The sequence below is a fragment of the Sinohyriopsis cumingii genome, chromosome 12 (genome assembly GCF_028554795.1).
Source record: "Sinohyriopsis cumingii isolate HCF-2022 chromosome 12, ASM2855479v2, whole genome shotgun sequence".
Classification (NCBI taxonomy): Eukaryota; Metazoa; Mollusca; class Bivalvia; order Unionida; family Unionidae; genus Sinohyriopsis; species Sinohyriopsis cumingii.
In genome coordinates, this window is record NC_142972.1 from 26,854,338 (window position 1) to 26,881,116 (window position 26,779).

The following is a 26,779-nucleotide window of genomic DNA, read 5'->3' on the forward strand; positions in this document are numbered from 1 at the left end:
TGTGTACGACCATGTTATCCAGCACTCATATGAAACAGCCATTTCTCACATACCAATGTGTATGACCATGTTATCCAGCACTCGTATAAAACAGGCATTTCTCACATACCAATGTGTATGACCATGTTATCCAGCACTCATATGAAATAGGCATTTCTCACATACCAATGTGTATGACCATGTTATCTAGCACTCATATGAAACATGCATTTCTCACATACCAATGTGTATGACCATGCTATCCAGCTGAGAACACTGATGCATGATAACTGTATCCCACCTCACGTGACATTTATCATGACACAGGAACTATTCTGACCTTCTACTGCATACACAACGCAGCAAAATCTTCCCAATAACATCATCACTTGAACATTCTTTTCCAAAATAAGTTAAACATTAAATGCAACTCACTTCTGTCAGATTATGATAAGCAGCAGTTGAAGTGTCCTGTAAATGGGTAGTTTTGTGTAGTTTTGTGCTTACTGACATAGCTACATGAATGGGATATTGAGTCAAATTTTGAGTGGAAAAAGTTGTTGATATAATTTTTGTTTTTAAAATTCATTACTTCTAGAGAGTAAATCTATCTGAGATCACAAGCTGAATCAAAGACTTTTATTTATTTTTTGTCTGTCTCTATTAATCTTAAGGAAAATAGCTGACTTTATCTTTTGCATTGTTCACATTTATATCATGATGCAGTCTATCTGCTGTACATGATTGGATGCTTTGTGTTGCCTTCACCATAGCCATTCAGATTTGGATAAATCACTTATATGTGTGGTAGTCCAATGGGCTACCAAATGGGAAACTATGATAGCCCACAATTTCCAGTGGATAAACATTTCCATTGAATGTGCTATTAAAAACATGTACATGGATACAACGGTATGGAAGTTAAATGTTCTGAAATAAACGAAGTACATGAAATAATTTATTTAATTTATTTAACTATATTTTTATGGTTTTTAACATTCAGCTCTTGTAATTAAAACTTGAAAAACAAGTTAAACTGTTTTGCCCTACAGTCATAAGAAAGTACACATGATTGAAACATTAGAAACCTGTTATTAGTTTTTGCAAAACAAAAGTGTACCATAAATTATCAATCAAATGAAAATAAAAAGGAAATCCTGCAAAAAAAGGCTTGTGACTGTGTACAGCTTGGTTTGTTTCAGAGATATCTGTATTATAACTATACCTTTTTTCCTACAAAAAAGAAATTCTTTTACTTTCAAGAAATATTTTTAGAAGGACTTGACCATTGCTAGATGCTATTTCATTTTTAAATGAAGTACAAAATAACATCTGAGAACATTTATCCAAATGTGGCTAACCATACTTGCTTCATTAAAAAAAATAACTGCATGTTAACCAACTTTGATATTCTCTGGCTAGCATTGCTCCTCAGCCACCTGAAATAGTGCAAAACCAAGTTTGAAAAACATAACCACTTATTTTTTGTCTGATATACATTGGTAAGGAAAAAGACATTACAGTAAATAGGTTACGACTAAGTCAGTCCTGTGGACTTCAAACCCTTTAAGTGAAGTAGTTTGAAAACAAAATTTGGTGTGCTGACTACTGATGTGACCTGTGACCTCTGCCACTTCACCCACTGTTCTTTGAAAGCTAAAACATTTTAAAATGTCACTTAAAGTTTATGCTGAATTTTTCAGTGTAAAAATCTGTATTAAAGCAAGGAAAAATTCATTGGGTGTTTTGCTGTATGAAACTTGCTTGATTATTCACAATATGTCATTTTGACTTCAACCCTCTTGTTTTGTTCAGAAATGTGAAAAGAAGAATCCTTCATTATACTTCAGTGAAGGACAGACAAATTCCACCGCTGAGATTAAAGATTTGCATCACACACTCAACAAAATCTCATGTCTGGTGAAAATTTCTGACCATCTGGTGGATTATTCTATCTTATACTAATGCACTCAAAGGATTATATCAATCCCACATGGCTTGCTTAAACGTGAAAACTGTATGACACAGAAATGGAGAAAATAATGATCTGTTACATACCTTCAAAATAGCACTGATCCTTGCCTAATCCTCCAATATCATTGGGATTCAGTAGCCCTCGCTTGACCCTGACACAATGGCGCCAACGCCACTCTGGGTTAGCCACATAGGTTGCAAGGTGATCAAACAGCTCCTTAAAACTCATATCTGATGCTTTGCAGGCAATATCTGTAACATTCAACATAAACTCTGCACCATAATGTACCTGTAATGGTAGATGCTTACCAACTTTGTTTCATTCAAATTTTGTAGATCACTGTTAGAAGTCACATCTAAAATGTGTACTATGTTATTTGCTAATCCTCCCAATTGTTTGTAACCCTCTACAGATTTTAAAACCAAATAGCATCAAATATATAAAAAAATGCACAACTATATTCCCTAGTTTATAATTTCTAACCTGGTTGTTGCCATTTGGCCCCTACTACCATGATCTTGTTCACATTTAAATCCAAACAGATGCTGTCGTAAACAACCAGCCAGGCTGCTCATTGTGTTTTCTGGTTTCTGTAATAGTCTGTTCTGAAGAAAACTGTCATTTGCATCGAATATTTGCAATGTCAAGTTGTAATATTTCTAAAAAGAACTGATCAGATTAAAAATGTGTTACAACTCTGGGTCTTAAAATTTGTACCAAAAAGATGTGAAACTAACAATATAAGTAAAATCAACAAGTTATTTATTTCTCTACAATACAAAGTTAAAATTCAAGAGACACAGTATTGTGAATTAAATCTCTAATAATCCTAAATGTCCTATCACAAGTCAAGTAATTCTGAATATTCTGAATGAATTCCAATAGTATTGAATATCCTGATGTAATACAATGATGCAATCAAGAATGTCTTTGAATGAGTTCACAATAAACCAAAGTACAGTAAAAACCCAACAGTCAATGAGCTCTTTAGTAATTCCAATGAATATTTCCTCTCAAATTACATCTATTACAACTGCAATCTCTGATCATGGATTCCAGCAGACTGATAGAGAACAGAACAAATTTGACCTAGATGTGAATCATTCCAAATGGAAATTCCAATCTAATTGTAAACAAAACTAAGCTGAGAATGTTCTAAACTCAAATGCTATGCAAAGATTCTATCTATAACTTGCAATAATGGACAAAAGTTAGCTATGTAAACATTGTTTACATTATCTAAAGTACAACTTACAATCATGAACAAAAGTTAAGCATACAATTAAACATATATATATCAAAAGTGTAACTCTTACATACAAGTGTTCTAAGGGATGTAACTGCCAAAGTTACAAAAAGGTAAGGAATTATTCAGAATTTATAAAAGATAGCAAACTATATCATGCATGTTGTCTGCACAAAAATGGCATTGTTAGAGACCCCATGGTGACAATCAGGTTGGAAATTATAAAATAATGAAAGAAATGATTAAGTGTTGTGCTTTTTTTTATATGCATGATGTTTTCATTTTTAAAACTAGTACGGGCATGGGGTAAAAACAAATGGGAGAGAAAGCGAATACAATAAACATTGTAAGCTATAATGGGTGTGACCAATTTGTTCTTAGCAAAATGGCATATGTATAGAAGGTGGTGGTCTGGTATGCAACCGGACCTGTTATCAGGCCAACAGGCTGATACAAAGTGTAAAAGAAAAAGAGGATAGGTATGTGACCTGGCCTGTTATCTCCCAAGGTGGGCAGATAATAAAAGACACTGGATCATTTTCCAGGAAGCCACTCATATAAGACCACTTGTGAAATATAAATAAGCACTAGGATACCTTGGTATATGATCATTAACGTTGCTGGGGTGGGGGGAACACACAAAAACAGTACTGGGACCCCCTATTATGTAGGCTAGAGTGGCTTGCCAGGAACAAAATCCAAAAGGATTAGGTACAGGACCTGACCCAGTGCCTCCACAATGGCAGACAATAAGGATGTTTACAAAAAACAAAGGGACAGGTACAGGACCTGGCCTAATATCTACCTTTTGTGGGCAGATACAAAAGACATTGGAACATGTTTTGGGAAGCCACTCATAAGACCACTCATGAATAATAAATAAGAACAAGGAAACCCTGGTATATGATCATTATTGTTGTTGGGGGTGGGGTGAAGAAACACAAAAATATTACAGGGACTCCCCTTTTATATAGGCTAGAGTGGCTTGCCAGGAACAAATCCAAAAAGATCAGATATGTGACGTATCCCAGTGCCTCCACAATGGCAGACACTAAGGATGTTTATGAAATACAAAGGAACAAGTACATGACCTGGCCTGATATCTCCCTTTGTGGGCAGATACAACTGAAATTGAAAAGCAGAATTAGTACAAGAGCTAGCCTAGCCTAGTTATTGTTAAATGTCTTTTTTTTAATACATGCATTGAGAAGAGCTCCCCAAAGTGATTTGTAAAGGTGCCACTCTCCTTTAGGGGACTGGACAAATGAATGCCATCTAAGCGAATATTTCCCTGACCTGAGGCCTATAGAAGACAAATTTGCTATTCTGGTCCCAAAATGTTAAATAAGGATAAGCAGACACTTCAGGTCATTCAATATCATTGACCTCCTTTGCTAAGTGACAGTTGTTGTTGTTGTTGTTGTTGTTGTTGTAGGGATTAACGCCATTTTTCAGTACACGATAGGCTATACATGGCGGCCAGTATTAATGGTGGAGGAAGAACCCGAGAATACCCCGGAAAGAACCACCGACCCTCGAGAAGCTACTGGCAAGCTTTCTCACATACCCACATTGGCCAAATCCGAGACTCGAACCTACGCAGACAGAGGTGAGATGGCAGTGATCCGTAATGGAGAGCGCTTTAGACCACTCGGCCACTCAGGGCCCTCGCTAAGTGACAGTACAAATCCATGTAGTTTTTACTGGCTACTTCATTGTTATGGTTAAATATTCCTGCGACCCCCACATGGTGTAACGTTTCTGGGTATCTAGGTATGAGCTGACAAAGAATGATATGTTTAACACCATATTTCTTATGTAAAAGCACAGCCAATGCGACCATCTTATGTGCAATTACCTCTGGCGATGTATTGGCCTTTACATAGTTGTCCCCAATAAGTAGAATTACAATATCGACTTCTTAAGTGCACTTCATTCATGTCATGGTGCAAACACTTGTCGATTGTGTTACCTCCAACACCCTTCATGTTTACATTACAAACTTCCGTTATGTCGAAAGCCGAAGCTAGTCTAAGATCCATCCCGAACTTCAAATACCGATCTAACCATTTACAAAGGGAATAACCAATAATACATGCTTTTGTCATTGTCTTTCAGCAAAAAAAAGGATGATGGCTATGTACAAAAAGAAAAATCTACTAACCTTCTCCTTTCCAGAGTATGAGCGAGCAAACGATCCTTACAATTATGAGGAATAATAGTGCAAAGAAACAGGAAGAAGTAAAGGGATCACAAGGAAGAAAGAAGGGAAAATGTAAAAATTATGATTGCTAAATATACAACCGGGCGTATCTCCAAGAATTCTTTTGCAAGTGGTGCTAAGAATGCTGACCCATTGTTACGAAATGCCCGATATGGCTCATTTAGTCTTCCATACTTTTCATATAATCAGGTTGTCTTGTTTCACGCGCCGTAATATTCTGTAAATGTAATTTTTCGTCGTATCACGTGACACTTTTATTGCTCGTGCGGCACGTGCGAAATAATATATTATTGCGCACTACTATATATATCGGGTAGAGATATTGAAGGGCACAGCCAATATAGAGGGAAGCTCTAAACATATTCAGCTGTCAGGCAGGTGCCATTGTAATTTAGTTAGAGCCAAACAGTTGGGTGAGTCAAATGTTTTTAGTCAACTCTTTTTATTATTTACAATAATTATTCAGTTTCGTAAAAGCACGTTCATTGCTGTATTATGTGGTCACATCGTTTATCATATTTGCAAGTCAGTTTATTAAGATATAACCTAGGCAATGCGGTAGCGAGTTAATTTCATCTAGTCGCTATCATGACTAATTTCGAAAACATATTATGCATGTATTAATGTTATAGCATTACGTATATTTATTTTTATTGCATAGCATTCCTATGTCATACTTTGTACCTATCGTATATTCTTAAAGTAGCTGCAACAAAACCCATTCCAATTAAATTAGACTATTGGAAAGGTGTGTTTATTTTCCATATTCAGCTCGCCGGTTAAGAGCAGCCGGATGGGCTTGTGGATACCACGACATCTGGCGTACCATTACTAGTATAACCCACCAATTCAGTGCCAACGTACGGGTACAAGTGCGGAGGGGAAAGTGACCGTGCCAGAGAGAAGGCCGTGTCAACCTGTATTTTCCAATCAAGTAGTGTTTTGACTACAAGTAAAGCACAATAACAAGTAGTATATTGACTACAAGTAAAGCACAATAACAAGTAGTGTACTGACTACAAGTAAAAGCATAATAACAAGTAGTGGTTTGACTACATGTGAATTGTGACAGTAGTGTCTGACTACATAAATGTTTGCAACCAGTAGTTGATTATATAGGTTTGCAACAAGCATTTGTTTATATGAAAGTTTGCTAGAGATATTTGTATACATGAAGTTTATATGGAGTTGCTAGAACTTTTTGACTACATGAATGTGACATAGTAGTCAAAGTATATTTCATATGTGTTTTATATTCATTTTATATGCTTTTCTGTGTTATTTTCATATCATTAGTACCAGTGTTTAATATATTGTCATTTGTCATCCACAAACGTGTTTATTGTTTCTTTAAAACCCTGCCCGGTCTCAAAGGGTCAGCTCAACTACGTTACACCCATATATTCGTACACCTTAAAACTATATTCCATTGGCAAAATGCGTTATGTGACCCCATTCCTGGGTTTGATTCCCCCCAGAGGGTCTATATTGTTTACAGTGCCCAACAAAACCCATCCACCCCTCATCACAAATATCCTTGCACTAGCACAATTAGTTTTTTATATGCATGATGTTTTAATTTTTGAAATTAGTAAGGGGGTGGGGTAAAAACAAATGGAAGAGAAAGCAAAATACAATAATCTGTAGGAAGTTGACATGTTACACCAAAACACTTAATGCTTTTAATATACAGTACATATTAAATGCTTAAACAAAACTGATTCACACTAACATACGCCTTCCTGGAATTTTCTTTAAATGAAACATGATCCTACTGTTCAGATGTTGATTTCCCTCTTTTATGTAAAGACTCTCCCCTCTTCAAAAGATGTGGGTGGAACCACTAGTCGCAGTGGTGGTCCTAGAGGTAGCAGTTGCAATGACGGTTTTGCGGTATTAGCAATATAGTGGTGGTGTGGTGAAAGCAGCGGTAGAAGCAGTAATAGTGATGGTGGCAGTATTAGTAGTAGTTGTGGTGATTGTGATGGTAGTAGTGTTAGAAGATCTTCAACGGGACAAGGTGCAAGGGGTGATAATAATAAATGATTTTTAATAAGATTGTTTACAAAGAAATATAATTGGTTCAGTCGAAGAATCTAAGAGATAAGTGCTAAAGAATCCTCCATTTCAAACTAACCGTTAATTGGTAAAACAGCTCATGTAAACTGGTAGTTTGTCTTAAAATCATACTGTTCTGCTAGAGTTAATCCAAACCCACTTACAATAGAGTAGGGCAGGTCCCCACAGGTATCTCATCTTTGAATTCAAGACAGTGTTCACAGCAGCAAGTCCCTCTTCAGTCCTCAGCTGTTCCAGGCTTCCTAATCCACGGATCCCAAATCGTGTTCTGTCTGCATACCAGGGCTGCAAGCCATCATTATAGGAGCGAAACTGATTAATGTAAGGCTAAAAATAGGCAATTGTTTTTCCTTCCTACATACAACAGAAGACTCAGAATGCAGAAACTTCAATACTTTTACTCTGAAAATGTACATTACTTACTATATGAATCACATTATGAAATATACAATTCCGGGAATCATAATATTTTGGACTGATCAAATGGTCATGCTAATATTGCTGTGTGAGAATCTAAGATTAACATTAACAACTGAGGATATGTACAATATAAATCACATGCATAATATTCACTTTAATACAAGAAAAAATAATTTAAGTTTTTTATAATTACTAATTAAAACTCTCCTCATCTGCATTTAAAACAACTGATTAGAAAGGTGGGAAATTGTGGCATGCCAAACTGGTATTTATTCAAAATACTAGACTATAAACTATATCAAATGTCTTACAAACTTATATAAGATATTGTAAATAACATCAGATATGTTTATAGAAAATCTATTATAGTGTATAAGGTATCTCATAAAGTTCGATTGATATATTATCAATTTATATGATATCTTATAAATAAACAAGTTAATTTATTATCAAAAATTATACAAGATATCATAATTAAAATATTTTTAAAAAATGTATGAAATATCTCTAGAAGTTTATAACAAATCTTATACTTTATAGTTTATGAGATATTTAGTTTTTGAAATAAACAGAGATGTGTCTAGCCATATGAAACTGTAGTCAACTTTGGTTATAAAGCATTTGCATCTGACATAGCCTGACATATAAAGTAGAATTTTTATGACCCATCTTTTTTATAATCATGTAATATGGTTGACTGGTATTTCTGTCATAATGTACACTGAAGTATAACCTCTGATCCTGAGAGCTCTGTATTTATGAAGCTTGACTGCATTTCATAAAGAAGGTACATGACCACATTTGTAGTTTAACTGATTTTAAAAAAGAAAAAGCTGGCCAAAATACTAAGGATAACACATCAAGGAGATAAAATCTGAAATGTTTTGCCAGGTTTGTAGTTTTCCTTCTGTAAAAAGCTCCATCAAACAAAAAATAGAAATATTTTTATCAGTAATTTTTTTTGTACTGAGAACTTTATATTCCCTGATTTTTTTTACAAATACTTTTGATGCTAAAAAAAATAGCTGAAAATAATAATTAACATCATCTTTATTTTTCTATAAGTACATTTTTTTATATAAAAGTCAAACTATGGCAATTCTTTTTGCATCAAGATTCTTGCATAAAATATACTACACAAAGTGTAGGATGTCATCATGTGAATCTTGCATAAAATATACTAAGCAAAGTGTAAGATGTCATTATGTGAATCTTGTATAAAATATAATAAGCAAAGTATAAGATGTCATCATGTGAATCTTGTATAAAATATAATAAGCAAAGTGTAGGATGTCATCATGTGAATCTTGTATAAAATATACTAAGCAAAGTGTAAGATGTCATTATGTGAATCTTGTATAAAATATAATAAGCAAAGTATAAGATGTCATCATGTGAATCTTGTATAAAATATAATAAGCAAAGTGTAGGATGTCATCATGTGAATCTTGTATAAAATATACTAAGTAAAGTGTAAGATGTCATTATGTGAATCTTGTATAAAATATAATAAGCAAAGTGTAAGATGTCATTATGTGAATCTTGTATAAAATATAATAAGCAAAGTATAAGATGTCATCATGTGAATCTTGTATAAAATATAATAAGCAAAGTGTAGGATGTCATCATGTGAATCTTGTATAAAATATACTAAGCAAAGTGTAAGATGTCATTATGTGAATCTTGTATAAAATATAATAAGCAAAGTATAAGATGTCATCATGTGAATCTTGTATAAAATATAATAAGCAAAGTGTAGGATGTCATCATGTGAATCTTGTATAAAATATACTAAGCAAAGTGTAAGATGTCATTATGTGAATCTTGTATAAAATATAATAAGCAAAGTGTAGGATGTCATCATGTGAATCTTGTATAAAATATACTAAACAAAGTGTAGCATGTCATCATGTGAATCTTGTATAAAATACACTAAGGAAACTTTATGTTATTATCTATTTTGAAAAGGATACAAAGTGTGTTCCTATCTCATGGTCTGCTAAGCAACGCATCCCATGTTCACGAATGAAGTTGTTGTCATTTGCATCTTTGAGCCAGATTGAGTATTTCCGATCTTCTGGTCTCTGGAATTTCACATGGGGACCTTGCCACATCATTCTCCCACTATCAAGAAATAAGAAAACAAAACACAACTGACCTATGAAAAGAAATTCATATGAAAAGTAGACCTGCTGAACCATTTCAGATACTATCAGAAATGCACATGATCTTCAGATATGAGAAACAAGCACAGGTTGATTATGTTTTAAATTTTGTATTGGTCATTTACGTTTTACTTCTCTAGTATTAAGAAGCAAGGATTATTCAAGATTCAGTTTCTTCCAGTAAAAATTACACTGAATGTTGCAAAAATCACAGGAAAATGTTAAAAATAGAGGTACATTTCTAAAGATCCAATAAAATCTCCAATTTTAATCCATGACCACCTCTGAAATCCCCTAATTCCAATCCATTTTTCATAAGTAAATACCACCAGATCCCACTCTCAATATATTTAGTTTGGGTTTAACAGCCCTTATATTTAAAAATGAAAGAATTAATGGTGTGAACTAAAATTTAGGTAAAACAAATTGTCTCAATGCTTTCACTTTTACCCCTTAAAAACATCCTATACAATGTAAGCTACCAAAACTGAACATCTAAAGTCATAAGGACACTGAAGAAAATATGTGGTAGATTGAGGTACTGAACTTTCACATACTAGATTTCATGCAATTTTTCAAAAAGATTAAATACCACTCCATCGGCCTAGTGGTTAGAGTGTCTGCCTCAGATGCGGGAGGTTGCGGGTTTGAACCCCAAGTGAGTCATACCAAAGACTTATGGTACTAGCACCTGAATCTCTTGGCACCCTGCATTAAGAGGTTAGTACTAGGACTGGTGTCATTATAATGTGACTGGGTGGGATATGATGCTACACGGTCTGTGGCATGATGCCCCAGTGCTAGACTGTCACACTGCAGACATCATAGCAATTTGACTGAAATTTATTTAAAGCTACATTAAAAATCCAAATCTCTCTCACTCTCTCTCTCTCTCTCTCTCTCTCTCTCACACACACACACACACACACACACACAGAGGATTAAATATAAAAAAATTTAAATTGTCATTTCTTATCCCAGCATTAGGGAGGACTCCAGAAGATCAACATGATTCATATTAGATTTATGTCCATCAGACATCATTGCACTAAAGTCTCATTTACTAATACAATACGCTATTTGAATTTGCTTATATGTGTGTGTATTGCACTAAGTTCAATAATGGATAACTAAGAAATTAACAAATTAATTACACCTATATTCTTACAAATAAATTTACGTCCCAATGAGAGAGAGATTTCAGCTCTTCTTCAGGCCAATTTGCTCAATGTACCTTACATTTAATATGCCAGTTTAGTTTAAGCTTTTGTCAACAATAAAACAGCAATAAAATAGTGTAGTAAACAAAAATAAACAGAAAAATACATACCATACTCCTTCAGTTTTAAAGTTATATTTCATATTTAAATATACATAATATTTATATCCACACCATTTAGTTGCAATCCAAGAAGGATCATACATGCTGCAAAATTAAGTCAGCTTAACAATTAGCATGTTATTTTCTCTGAAAGTGAAACGAACTCTTCAGTCCCGTCAAAGAATATACCCTTTGTCAGTATGTGCACGCACGTCTTCTGTAATTAGGTGGCACTGGTTCATCACTTTTCTCTTACCAAAATATTGTTATTACTTTGTATTTAAAACAAATGGATACCTTTGTTGGTGAGTACAAAAGTGTCACTAGTTAAGAAAACTAACAAGCAAAACATCTGGCATTACACAGAACACAAACATTAACATAAACACATGCTGTTAAATGTGGACATGAAAATACTAGTTGAAAATAAATATTTTGATTAGTGAATGATCATAAGATCATAAGTGCCTTAAGAATTTAACCTAGGAGACAATGTTTATGGCAGGATAGAATGGAGGATATATATATATATATATATATATATATATATATATATATATATATATATATATATATATATCATTTAATTATCAAGACACCTATGGTGATTAAAGCTAGAATCTTGAGGTTGCAAAAGTGAACTGTTCTCACAATGAATTCATTCAACTTTTGTATGTATTTAAACTAAAATGCCACTTGTCAAATGGAACACACATTCTAGTTTTTTTAAGTCCTGATTGTTTGTCTGATTTTTATTTATAACTGACTTTGCTTTCAATAATGCAGAACTTATGTGTACTGAATATCACCCTGTTGCAAGAAAATAAACTGATGCAGTTTTGATAATGGCCACAATTTAAATATAATTTGGATACGGATTAGCAATGGAATAAATGGAATACATGAATTGCTGTAAGTATATGACAACACTTGATTCATATTTTGGTTTCCATGAAGGTGACACACAACTCAAGAATTTTCATATTTTAAAGAGAAGAAGGAGGTTAACTACTATAGAGTCTTATTGATTTGCTTCAAAGTGGTTATTCAATGCTTAAGTGATGGACTCCCTCTTTTCTCAGCTTCATCCTCAATTTCTGAACACTGAGGATCCAGGACTCCATATGTCAAGCACCTCCTAACAGAAATCTCTGCTTATTTATAATCAAAATGGTCCTACTCAGAGTTGTATCAACCCAAAATTGTCCTCAGACAGATTGGTGACCTTGCAATTTAAAATTCTTTAAGGCAGTCATTTATAATTTTAACCCAAAATAACTGGACATTAAGCAGACGTAATGAAAATGCCATCAGCACAGATAAATCAGACAGTGACCATGACCTTATGCAAAGTAGGTACCTTTAGAACTTTAATGATAGAAACCACAAAACACAAAATCACTTGCAATTCCACCTGGTTATTTCAAGCTTACAGATCAGAAGGAAAAAAGAATATATATAAATAATTACGAGTTAGAACCCCATAACTAGCTTTAATACAAGATATGAAGATCATGACCTGCAGGGACATTTCTAGTCAATGATAATTTCATGAAAATCTGCCAAACAAAATCAACTGAAAAAATATTGTGCATGACTTTTGCAAGGTGTACCAATATTTACTGGTCCTTCATTAAATCTCACCTAACTTTATAAAGTTTCCCCTTTTTTTCAATTGGAGATAAACATGGAGGTTTAGTGGTTAAGGCACTGAACATATAACCAGAAGGGTGCAGGTTTAATCCCCACATTCAAGTCAACCTGGATCAGCTACTGTGGTGTGCCATGAAATAAGGCACTTTACTCTACTCGCTGCTGTACATTATAACCTTAAAGGTGTTGCTGCATAAAAAAAACACCAAACCAAACAATTTTTCAAATGGAGGGGGATTACTGATCTACTCCAAACTTTTGATTCAAGAATAGACCCCATGTCTGCATATAAAGCCAATGATAAAATAATATTCCTTGATCAAAACCTTAACAATAATGATTGCAGAAAATGCGATCAGAAATACATGTACACTGCAGCCTCTTAAGATCCAAAACTGAACTGAAACCCTACCAGAAACAAATTGTATTTCTGGTTCCAAATGTTCTGTCTTTAATTTCAATAACTTTAACTCAGTAAGCCAAAGCCCATTCACTCTGTAAACTGAAAGAAATTTATAGTCCCAAATTGTCAAGTTTACACAAAATGAAACTCATAAAACCAAAACTAATAACAAGTGGTCAGTCCATGGTCTTTAATCAAAGTAAAACAGTGTCAAATAAAACACAACATAAAAAACAGATACAACTAAATCTAAATCAATTTTAAAAAATGATTTGCAAATGAATTGTCAAATTATATAAACATTTTCTTGTATGAAGATACCTGAGCATGTCTCATTCTGAGGTGAAAATATGAAACAGTAAACCAAACACCCAAAAAATCTGAAAATTTAAATTTGGTCAGAGATGATTTTGACCTTGAGAGGTTTCAGTGAATATACATGTAGACAAAGTTACTTTCTGGAACAATAAAGAGTTCTACAATTGGAATAATGCAGGTGCATAATGATAAAGTGATCAAAACAAAGTGTCAATGTTTACCTGCATGGAAGGTCAGTACACCAGACAATGGTCATGGCACCATCAAGACAATTCTCCTTTAGGTAGGACACAACAATATCTGTGGCTTCTTCCTTAGAAATCTTTTCACCATACATAACCTTGTAGATATTTTCTGCATCTCCATACTTTTGACTGACAGTATTCAAGATATGTATAGCCTCCCCAAGAAGACCAAATCGAATCTCTGAGCGTGGCTTCAAGTAGATTTCTTCTAACTCTTCTTCTGTTCCACGGTGGGTAAATTCAGGATCTCTGCCAAACTTTAAGAAGCGCTCTTTCTGTTCCTCTATATTTGTTGGACAAATTGCCCCAGCAAATGTATCTTTACTGACTGATTTGATGACACTGGCTGAGGACTTTGACCTTCCATGCCAATGCTTGTATTTTTTTGTCATGGTTAATTCACTTGTCTTGTCATGCCTTCTTCTTTTTCTTCATGACCAAATGCTGAAATGAAATCAAAGATAAATTATTAAATAACACATAACCTCTTGGAAAACATGACTGGTTCACTGTTTGCTAATTTATTTGTTTCTGGGAGACTGAAGTCCTGAACCCATTCTTAATGTTAAAACTCATAAGCCACTCTTAAATGTTAAGACTAAATCACTTAGAACACAGCATACTGGTTTGTTGAATATATTTTTAAAACTCCCAAAAGTCTATGGTACAAAAAGTCATAATGCACAATATAACAATAACCATCCAATACAAAAATGCAGTACTGTTAATTATTTGTAGTGTCTGAAATGCAAGATATTTAATTACACATCAGCTGACACTAGTTTTTAGGCTATTTTCAAGTACAGTTGTTTGCAACTTTTCAACAGACCCAATTCCATTTACTTAAGGAACATGTAAGCTCATGATTGTCACTGAAGAAACACCAAACAGTTTTGTTATCTTGTTGTTGAAATGTTAATTTGTAACAGAATTTCCAAAGTTCAGATAATTTAACAACAGTTCCCAGGAACCTTTATAACAGACATCCAGTCTGACTTATAACAGATATCCAGTCTGACTTTGATTTCAAAGCTAATTTCATCTGATTACAATTTAACAATTACCAATATCACTAAATCTGCATACATACCGGTCTAATTCATATGAATAAACCATGGTCTGGCAACACATATCTGAGATGTAACTTTTTAATTTAATTCTTTTTAGCTTTATGAAAACTCTCTTCAGACACACTGAAAACTATACCCAGTATGTGAACTAAATCCAATGAGTGTGTGTTTAAACCTGTCTTGTCTGACAAATCAAACATACAAGAAAAACACTAAATTCTTTTACCTTTTGTTTGCCCAGTGTGTTTGATCAATCTTTTGAATAAGCTTAGGTAGCATGTAAAGACTACACTGTATACATTAGTTACTTTTGTAATATAATGATTACTTTACAAATAATATTAAAAGAAAGCTGGAACTATTACCGTACACACTAGATTACAAGTCCAACTGCAAAGTGCCCAGACCCAGATGTGCCATTGCATAATGCACTAACAGTTCTTTATCTATGCAATTTGTCAGGTGTAATCATTAGAAGAAACAACACAGACCCCCATCTTCCAGTGCATTATGCCATTGCAGACAAAGTCTATGTTGTTTGCAGTTGGACTCAACTTACACATGAGTATCAATGGACATTTTATGGATTCTTATATCAATACAGTGATATTCATGGATACAGGACATAGGTTCTAGCTAATGAAATAATACAATAGGTTCACTGTCATACACTACATTCAGCAAGTAATATTAAGTTTTTTTTTAATACATGATGAATACATACTGTAAGTGGTTAAAACAAACTACCTACAGCACATGTCCATCATGGCCAAAGATTACTCAAATAATTTAGATCAAACAATTGTATTTTTTTTATAAAAACAAATTGCTGTTTCATTTATTTTAAAACAAAAACGAGGCAAATGAAATAACAATCTACAATGCCAGTAAGGGTCTATTATAAAAGTAAAGGTCTGCAATGCAAGTAAGGGTACCCACTGTAGTATGAACCTTCCACCATAATCTGCATGCAATAGGCTTTCATTCTTTGATCAAATGATGTTTTTAAAACCCTGTTAATGCTTAATATGCAGACTTTACACTAGTCTACTGATTTTCTTTCATTTGTATTTCTGTGACTATTGTTTTATATACCTGAATTTATATCACACTAATACAAGCCAATAAGTCTGCATATTTTGAAGAAATCAAATCTTACAGTTGACTGTCATCTGAATATGAGTGTACAACACAATCTTAGAATCCTGGCTATATGAATTGACTGGAAAAAGCATATTTGTTTATTTAGAATTAATTATGATGCCTGTATGATAACTATGGTAACTGATGAAATAAATCAATCATACTGACTGCAGATATTTCATTCTATATATAGACCAGATGAAATCAACCAACACAAATATTAACAAGACTCAATTAAAAAAATATAGTCTCCACTAACGACAAAGACCAAATAAACATAAAGTCTCTCCATTCACCACAAAGACCAACAAAATATCTAGTCCAAAAATTAACCACAAAGACTAGATAAACATACAGTCTCCATTAACAAGGTTCAAATTCAAAGCAAATACATTCCCATTTTAAGTGAAGTATTTGTAAAGCAAAATATCAGATAAGACTGCAAGAATGTGTAATTCTCTTGATCTGAAGTCAATTGCCTATGATAGAGTACACATTGTGATCCGATTATTTTAGACTTATAATAGAGTACACATTGTAATCCATAATCCGATTATTTTAGACTTATGATAGAGTAAACATTGTAATCAGATTATTTTAGACTTATGATAGAGTACACATTGTGATCCGATTATTTTAGACTTATGTATAAACATTGTAATCCATAACCCAATTATTTTAGACTTAAGATAGAGTACACACCGTAATATAATTATGTTAGACTTATGATTGAGTACACATTGTAATATAATTATGTTAGACTTATGATAGAGTACACATTGTAATCCGATTATTTTAGACTTATGATTGAGTACACATTGTAATCCAATTATTTCAGACTTATGTTAGAGTATGCATTGTAATCCGATTATTTTAGACTTATGAAAAGTAAACATTGTAATCCAATTATTTTAGACTTATGAAAAGTAAACATTGTAATCCAGTTATTTTAGACTTATGATAGAGTACACATTGTAATCTGATTATTTTAGATTTATGATAGAGTAAACATTGTAATCCGATTATTTTATACTTATGATAGAGTACACTTTGTAATATAATTATGTTAGACTTATGATAGAGTACACATTGTAATCTGATTATTTTTTACTTATAACAGAGTACACATTGTAATCCATAATCCGATTATTTTAGGCTTATGACAGAGTACACATTGTAATTCATAATCCGATTATTTTAGACTTACGATAGAGTACACATTGTAATCCGATTATTTTAGACTTATGATAGAGCACACATTGTAATCCGATTATTTTAGACTGTCATGTCATTCAAACTTATTATTTCACAATCGGATGAGTGTAAAATATGTGAACAAAAGACACAATGTCTTATCTTCACATTTTCCACTACTTTCTACCCATTTAATTACACATGAATCTATTGATATAAATAATTCAACTACCTCAATATCAAATTAAAAAAATAAATTAAAATGAGCATGAATTCAAGGAGTATACATTTAAGTTCAAATGAGCAGGAATTCAAGAAGACATTTAAAGCCATTTTTTGTATTCTATAATGTTTCATAAACACATGCCATATTTGTTCATATTATGCTGGTGTCATATCTCATTGTGATGTCTAAAATGATATCACAGCAGCATGAAAGACCAGTAAGTAACATCTGTATCATTCAAACATATTTTGGACAACCAATACTTCCAAACCTATGGACACACAGAATTTCTGGACATGTGGCCATCCAGCAACTCAAAACAATATGGTCACTACACAATTCTGCAATTTATTTAATACAATAAGTAAATTTGATCATATCATCAATAAAGTCTACAATGATACTCATTTTAAATTAAATTTCTGAAACAAGTTGAATAATTCATGTCCTATTTTCATCAAGGCTTTTGTAAATGACAGAAAATAGTAAACTTGCTACAAATATATTTTGACTTGAAGTGATCACTCACGTAAGATGAAGGTTTGCTTTTGTCTCATATCTAGTTAACACAATGCGGCATTTCTGCCAAATACCAAAACAATTTTTTTGAGGTATTTTGTCCCTTGGATGAGTTTTAAAAGTGACACCAGCCATGTTTTGGACAAGTTTTAAAAACTATACCAGTCATAATCTTTGACAAGTTTTAAAAATGATACCAGTCATAATCTTTGACAAGTTTTAAAAATGATACCAGTCATAATCTTTGACAAGTTTTAAAAATGATACCAGAAATAATTTTTGACAAGTTTTAAAAATGATACCAGTCATAATCTCTGACAAGTTTTAAAAATAATACCAGTCATAATCTTGAAATTTAACAGCTCACTAAACTGTAATGTAATCTTCTTTCAGATGCTGATGGCTAGACATCTCATTCATTAAAATATATGCTTGGCAACAGTTCAGAAACCAATAGGTGACAAAGAATTATAGGAATTTATTTTATTTTTCCTTTTTAATATATAGTTTTAAAACATTTACAAGTAGTTTTGAAATACAATGAGTGCTACCAAATTCCACATGTTACAGATAGTAATTGGGGGTGGGGATATGGACCCTGAAGATCAATCCCAAGGAAAACAAGATTTGAAAAAAATATGTTCTACATGTATCACTAATAAATAATTTTGTACAAAATCTTTCATAGGTTTTATCAACCAGAAAAACTTTCATAGGTTTTATCAACCAGGAACATATCAAAATAAAATCACCTTAAAAGTCATAAATTAAATGTAAAATGTACAAATATCTTTGCCAAACACTGTTTTGAAAAACGGGGCCTTTTGTCCATATATATATATATATATATATATATATATATATATATATATATATATATATATGCATTCACTTTCTCAAAATCTGACTTTTCTTATAGTATATAACAAGCTTCATGATAATATTTCATAGTGGCTTTTATTTTATGGCTGCAACGTTTAACATCATTTCTAAATATGTAGACAATTTATGATGACCAAAAGTGTGCTGTTTAATCAGAGTGCTTCAAAACTCAAACTTTCCACCCAATCACTGGGCTTTCACTGGACAGCTATTTTTGTGTAAGCCATTGATATTGTGTAGGCCATAACTTAATCTATTTGTCTTGCTTTTAATTCCTATACATTTTACTTCTTATAATGACAGGTTTCAGTTTCAAATACCTAAAGGTATCTGACAGTTTAGGTAAACCATTCTTAGGATTATTATTGTTGGACACTGCTAAAAATATGTATATAATGAAACCATTTTTAATGCAACCTGATGTACCTGATGAACCGCCGAAACATATGCATCAGTCTGTACAAGATGTACCATGTGTCTGTTTATTTACAGTTACCAGTTTTGTAAACATTTACAGGCAGTAAACATTGAAGCTTTATTGAAATGCAAACCACCTTTATATACTTGAAACCGAATAACTCACAATTACCTGGTAATTAAATGGAAAATTGTACCCTATTCCATTCTATAAACTAAAGAATGATCAGAATTCTATAATACATGCATGAGGAAAATGTTCAACTTAAATGGCAATATTTCATCTCATGCAGGGAAATGCCACCATGAAAAGGAAGTATAATTTACAGCAGTTTATATTCATTTTATTCCTGCAATAATGGTTTGTTTTAGGGGTGTCTAATATTTAGAATTGCAACTACAATAATGAAGGTATGCCATCACTATTTTATTTGATTCATGAGTTCAGCATACACGACAGTTTAGAAAATGTATCATCCTGACTGAATTTACCCAACTTGTATTCACTCTAATTACTGTCTATTTTACATACAATACACACATGATTTAGTACAAGTGGTATTAGACATTAACTGGAACATATACAAAAGATTCTGTAATCAATAATCTTTCTATCTGGCTTTTAAAAACTAAAGAAAAATAAAATACTATACTACCTTGCTAGGAATTACATTTTCCTGGAATTACATACAAATCCAAATTTCTTCTTTATAATTCATTAAAAAAAATGCTATTGACACAGTTTTACTTGCCCACCAAAATCTGGAATTTGCCTCAACCTGCAGATTAGGGATTTTTGTTAACTATGCCTTTACACTGCCTAAGTTTAAGTGCAATGTGGCTGAATGCCAAGTTTGCTATAGACTTATCTATGTGGGCCAACAGATTGAGTGACATGTCAATTAGAAGATAAATGATGGCAAATACAGAAGACAGGTCTTATCTGTGATGGCTTTAAAAGATTAAAGGTTTTATTCATATTATTTTAAGAGTGCTAAGTCATCAGGTTTCTAATGAACCTGTATGTACATACTTCAGCTTGAGTGTTTGATGCATCTGAACACTAACTGGCCCATCTAAAATTATCAATGGGTAAATTAAAATATGGCCAAAAATATATAACAGTTTCCAAACTAACTTGTAAAATTGTAGTTAGTTTCTGGGAACATTTGAATATCATAATGATCAAGTTTGCCATACTTAACTGTTACCAGAAGAGACTAACAAGGATTTTGTCTGCATCAGTAAGCATTGGCATGGCACAAGGAAATGAGGTTCAATGGTTTAACAATTTATACACTGAAGTATTTCCAGTAAAAAAAATTAAGAAATATAAACCTCAGCAATGCCATAATCAGAATTCTGTCAGTTAATTTAAACACGGAATTTATACTTTAAAAAATTAAAACCAAACTATTACTTCTATAAAACACTGCCAAACTAGACACTTTCCTGCTTTTCAAAGGCCAAATTCCCTGCCAACATGTCTGAAATAATTTCTCTGATGACACAGTGTAATTGGTTGTTACAATCAGTATTGTGTGTTCTGCAAATGCATCCATGTGTCTCTGCAAATACTTTTATGAAATGAGAAATGTGTAATTTGACAATTAGCTTAATCCTTCCTCTCTTTACCTTATCTTTACAAATCAAAGGTTTTTATCCGGTTTAAACAAACAAATAGCATCACAGATAATTATGCTGTCCAAGTGACAATGACATCCTTATAATCTTTCAGAAAACTGAACTTGCATTTTACTGATTTGTAATTTTTTAAATCTTTGAGGTAAGTAAAACCTGTCTTTAAAAAACACTCAATGGATTCATTTGTTCAATCAGACCTTTTCTATGGCTCTGTGAGAGGGTCTGGTAAAAAGAAAGAAAAAAAGGTTTTCCCTGTAATGCCAGAATGAGGCTTTCCCAAATTTTGGAAAAGTGGTTTGATTGGTTGATAAAGAGACATGATGTAATATGTCATTATGATAACAAAATGAAGTCCTATTTCATACAAGCATGGTCAGTTTTATTGGCCAACTGAGATATGCCTCCTGCATTGATGCCTGTTTACAAAGTGAGGTTTAATAATATGATCTAAACGTACAACAGAATTTTGACTTGAATGATTGCAGAAAAAATAGTAATACATGTATAAATTTTGAGATACCTTTATAGTTACAAGTTAACAAAGTTTCAATAAAATATCTTCTATCAGTATCACTCATCAATGAAGCATTTTACCAAACCTTCATATGATGGAGATATCATGGAACAACATGAGAGTCTGGTTGAACAAGTGTATCAAAGATCAACAAAAAGATATGTCCCTGATAGATAGGTGCCCTTAATACACAGGTAATATGTTAAAAAAATTAAGAAAAGTGACACATAAATTGTATTCTCCATGGATAAAAATTATATGAAAACTAACAAACGTTACCCACACAAATTGTCTTTTCCATAAGTGTCCTTAATACAAAAGTAAAATATGAAAATTAACAAAAGTGACCCATAAACACTGTCCCTTATGGTGATGATCTGTCCTTAACACAAAAGTCAAATAATATCAAATTAAACAAAGTGACCTTAAACATTGTCTTTTAAGGATAGGTGTCTTAAATGATTAAAATTTTGTAAATGAAATAAGCAAGCTTTGTACATAATTTCATCTCATCTATTCAGACAATGTTATTATTGATGCATCAATGTGCAGTGACATATATATGCTGTAATATGAATTTTGTCAAGTACTTGTACGCATGTGTTAACACAAGTCCTTAACAATGTGATAATCTTCACGTTTCAAACCAAACAGGAGTTTTCAGTGTATTAATCAATATCCTTTTCCAGTTCCTGGAAAACTCTCTTTTCAGTGATGGGGTAAGATTGATCGGACAGCATAAATACTGAAGATAAACACTGCGACATCTGTATCCCATACTTGTAATATCTAGTTTTAGAATTTTTCAAAAAGAAATGAACCAAGATAAAAGGGCAAGCTGTGTAACTCTTATCTCACCGGATCATAGAAATTTATGGAATTATTCTGCGACTATCGAAGACAATGAACTACGTCACTCCTGCTATTTGTAAACACATATTCACACATGCAAATACTGATGCCATCTTAGTAAAACAACTCCTATTTGGATTGAAATGCAAATAAGATGAAGTTCAGTGGTAGAGACCCCTTGAGACAATCATTAAAAAACTTATAAACGGAAGAATGAAATTACTATGTTTTGTGCATCTGTTATATCCTTGATGCTTTTTGTTTTTAAAATTGGTAGGGGAGTGGGGCATACATTTTGTAGTGGGGAGTAAAGGCAATATACATTATAAAGTGGCATGTCCTATTACAGCAGAAGTTAAACAGTTTTGTTCAGTGATGTCACCAGTGTAACATCTGAATTAAGATTTAAAAAATGTGACAAATAACTTTATTCAGAGTAAACTAAATAATACATTTCCTTTACATGTACAGGGATTTACAAATTTTAGAAATGTCAACTTGACCAGGACAGGAAAATTGAACTTGTCCTTGAAAAACTGAGCTTGCCCCAAACATAACATCCCAACATCAATATAACTATAAGATAAAGCATATTGCATTATATTTATTGAAACTTTTGTTTCCTTTTATCTCCGCTGGCACCTTACAATCATATGCCAATAGCTAAAGTTATCTAAAAATATATATGTAAATAATACTTGTAGATACTTGTAGATAGATATGAAGATTAGAAAGAGTTAGACGCAGATAGAGTCAGAAGAGCAAAAGCAGACATGAACATGTATATAGATAGATAAAGGGAAAGGGAGAAAAGAATTTGGAAATTGCTACATTTTCGAGAGAGAGAGTGAATTAAGCAAAATTGCTTTAAATGATTTATTTATGCATCTCAAGAACTGTAAACACTCATTTTATCTATTTACTTAACTTATCATGTAGTCACAATCAAATCAGCAACATAATAAAAAAATATTTGCAAACCTGACTTTTGAGAATGATTTTAGAACACTTATAAAACAAGTCACACAGGTCATGTAGGCATTCAACACCAACAATTTCAGTAATGGGTCTGATTTTCTGAATCTGATTCTATATATATTTAAGTGGCAAGTATTCACTTCAATTGGAGTCATATACATCCATATTCCTTTGGAAGGTCATTATTTAGATGTCCTGAGAGGTGCAATTACATCAAAATCAATGTTAATGTACCTAGACATTTTTGGATGAAACAAACCTAAATGTGTGATCCAGTATAATCTGTATTGAATGTTGTGTTCTGTGATGTCACAATGAATGCTACGCATATTCATAAAAAATATTCGTACTACCCTCAATTGTGACAATTCCACTTGATGTGCTCTTATTCTGACCCAAGTTTAATAGATGGCCACCATTGTATAAGTCCATAGTGATAGATAATTTTCATCTGGAAGTTTCTTGGTGACAGTTAAGGTGCAGAGCTTTCAATAATCAGGACTGAACAGACCTTGGTTAAAGAAAATTAGTGTTCAATTTTAAAAGAACATTTTATGTTTAATTTAAGAAAAGAGTAAATGCGCATACAAGACCCATGTGACATGTACTTTAGTTTTGTCCATTTAATTGTTTGCCAAGCAGTATGTTTCGAGATTTTTGTGATTATTATAATAATGAATGTAAACAACACATCATAAATGCTTCCTATGGGTACTACATTTTCCTAACAATAATCACACTCTGAATGAAATCCTCTTGGTAGTCAGTCATTAGAGACAAATGCGTTTAATTTCTAAACACACACCTGTCAAAGAAATCTTACCATAAAATCAGTGACATACATCAATCTTTGAAAAGCCATTTGTATTGAGTAAATAAATTAGCTTGCACAAAGTGTATTTTACCCAGAAAATCTATGTTCAATAAATTTTCTTGTATCTTATATCCCTCTCTCAATTTCTGTACTTGCCCATAGCTGAGTGTGTTGCAAATTTAAGCTTGCCCAAACCAAATTTGAGCTTGTCCTGGGAGTTTGAGCAAGTGGATTTCAAAATCACTGATGTACAAATTTAAGTAAATAATCAAAGCCCATTCATACCATATTTAATTTCAGTACCATTTTTGTACTTTTCAATAATAAATCATGTTGAGCACAATGTCTACAAATCAGTTTATGTGATTTGGGGTTAAATTTAAATATGTCAGATATAATAAAAAATTTAACATCAGAATATCATAAATAATAATTAAGTAATAAATTAATACAATTTGGGACATAAAGATCTTAATTAAATTTATGAATTTAATGTTGAAATTTTAATATTAAATGTCATGGTTGTACATGATATTTCCTGATATTCTTATATTTTTTTTGTGTTTTTTTTTGTTTCTAAACTTTGATACAGTACTACCCACAGTAACCGCTTTGGTGGCCTAGTAGTTAGAGTGTCCGCCTAAGATCGCGGGTTCGAACCCTGGCCGAGTCATGCCAAAGACTTATAAAAATGGTACCAACGGATGCTAGGCGCTCAGCATCCAAAGGTTAGTGTTATGACTGGTCGGCCTGATGTCTGGACAATATGACTGGGTGCAACATCATGCTACATGTCTGCAGCATGATGCACCAGTGCTAGACATCACTATAAACTGCCATACTGCAGACATCGTAGCGATACGACTGATTTTTTTTTTTAAAGCTACGTTCAAAATCCAAATCACACAAATACACACTAGCGACAGTCACTGTATTTCTCAATTGATGCGGTAATAAGAGGTTCTTATTCGCCATGGCAAATGCACCATACGTCAATTACTGATACAGCAGAAAAATCAAGTATAGTGACTCTATTTGTGGTATGTTTTCTATGTAGGAACGTGGTAATAGAACGTACCTACAGGTTATAGGTACGTCATGTTTAGTATGAAGTATGATACGTGCTTTTTGGAATAGAGCTCATAACAGCTTGTTTTATTTTACTTTCTCATAACCGACCATGAATAAAAATTACTTCGCTTGACTTGTGGGAATGTAAGTAGGACTGACTTACTCTGCTATTAAAAAGTCATGCAAACATATTCGAAACACTGCCGACGTTCATCTTTCCTGCCGACTTTTCGACATATGTTGGTTGTTAGGGAGATCACAGGACCTTGATCTCGACCCCGAGAAGCTTTATTGGCATCCACTGGGTTAAACATAAGCACTTGTATGACAAAGACTTTCCGTTAAGTTTTGTTATGGGATCATCGTTGGCCTTTTCCGTCCGGTAACGACGTTTTGCGGATTTAATTAGATTTTATTAAAAAGAACTCTCTTTTCAGGTGCCGTTTAAAAACCCACCGATGTATTGATGATACCCTGGCTAATGGAGAGGAAGGCTTGAAGACTGTATGTTCTTTTTTCCTCCATCTTGTTCATGTAGCAGCATTTATAATGATATGATTACTGAAATAATTTTTGATGGAGAGCTATGACGTGGTGCAACATACATATATAATAATATCTGTATAATATTCAGCACCGAGTTACCTACCATCCATCATCCAATTATCTACTATCAAAACAATATATCTCCTTGCAAAGCCCAGTGATCTCTACCTAGAGCCCATTTATCTAATATCAGCACTCAAACAGCACTACTATCAGCACTCTACCATACTCCGATTTACTTTCCACCAACCATTTATTTACTATCCAACACCCAGTTATCAACTAACCAACAACCTACACGACAGCAACCAATTTTCTACTGTCCACCAGCTAGTTACATGCTATCCAACACCGAGTTATCTACTATTCACCAACGAATTCTTAGTTACCATATATCTACTATCCAGCAACCAATAATCCGCTATACATCAATCAGATATATAATATACAACACCCGTTTATCCACTATTCATCAATCAGTTAAGTACTAACCAACATCCAATTATCCACTATTCAGCACTCATTTATCTATCATCCACCAGCCAGCTATATACTATCCACGAACAAAATATCTACTGTCAACTAATAAAAGGTAATGTTATGAGCGTCTTAGGGTCATATTGCAATTAACATTAGTCCATAGGTTCACATTGTTTACCACTTGGGAGTTATACGAGAAATTCTCTGTTATAATTGTCGATATGTTCAACATGTGGATGGTATTATGGCTTGACACGTTTAAGAGGGTCAAAATGAGCAGTGAGTCACTGGTGTTTGTGGGGTCAAACGTTGATAGGGTTAAAATGCTTATAGGGCCAGATGGAATGGGAATGTTAAATTGTATTATCTACAATCCAACAGACCCTATATGGTATCCAACA

General features: G+C 33.0%; 1 protein-coding gene across 2 annotated transcripts in view; it reads right to left on the minus strand.

Annotated features, from left to right (window-relative positions):
* Positions 1-25,617, minus strand: part of LOC149786138 (microtubule-associated tyrosine carboxypeptidase 1-like) — a 39,190-nt gene extending 13,573 nt beyond the window's left edge. For both annotated transcript variants that reach the window (XM_089976474.1, XM_089976473.1), the window contains exons 1-5: positions 25,516-25,617; positions 14,005-14,472; positions 9,897-10,047; positions 7,647-7,815; positions 2,038-2,205 (exon numbers count right to left, since the gene is read on the minus strand). In XM_089976474.1, the coding sequence (XP_089832600.1) occupies positions 2,038-2,205; positions 7,647-7,815; positions 9,897-10,047; positions 14,005-14,420 (904 nt within the window). In that variant the 5' untranslated portion in view covers positions 14,421-14,472; positions 25,516-25,617. The remainder of the gene's footprint in view (positions 1-2,037; positions 2,206-7,646; positions 7,816-9,896; positions 10,048-14,004; positions 14,473-25,515) is intronic.
* Between the last annotated feature and the right edge of the window lie 1,162 nt (positions 25,618-26,779).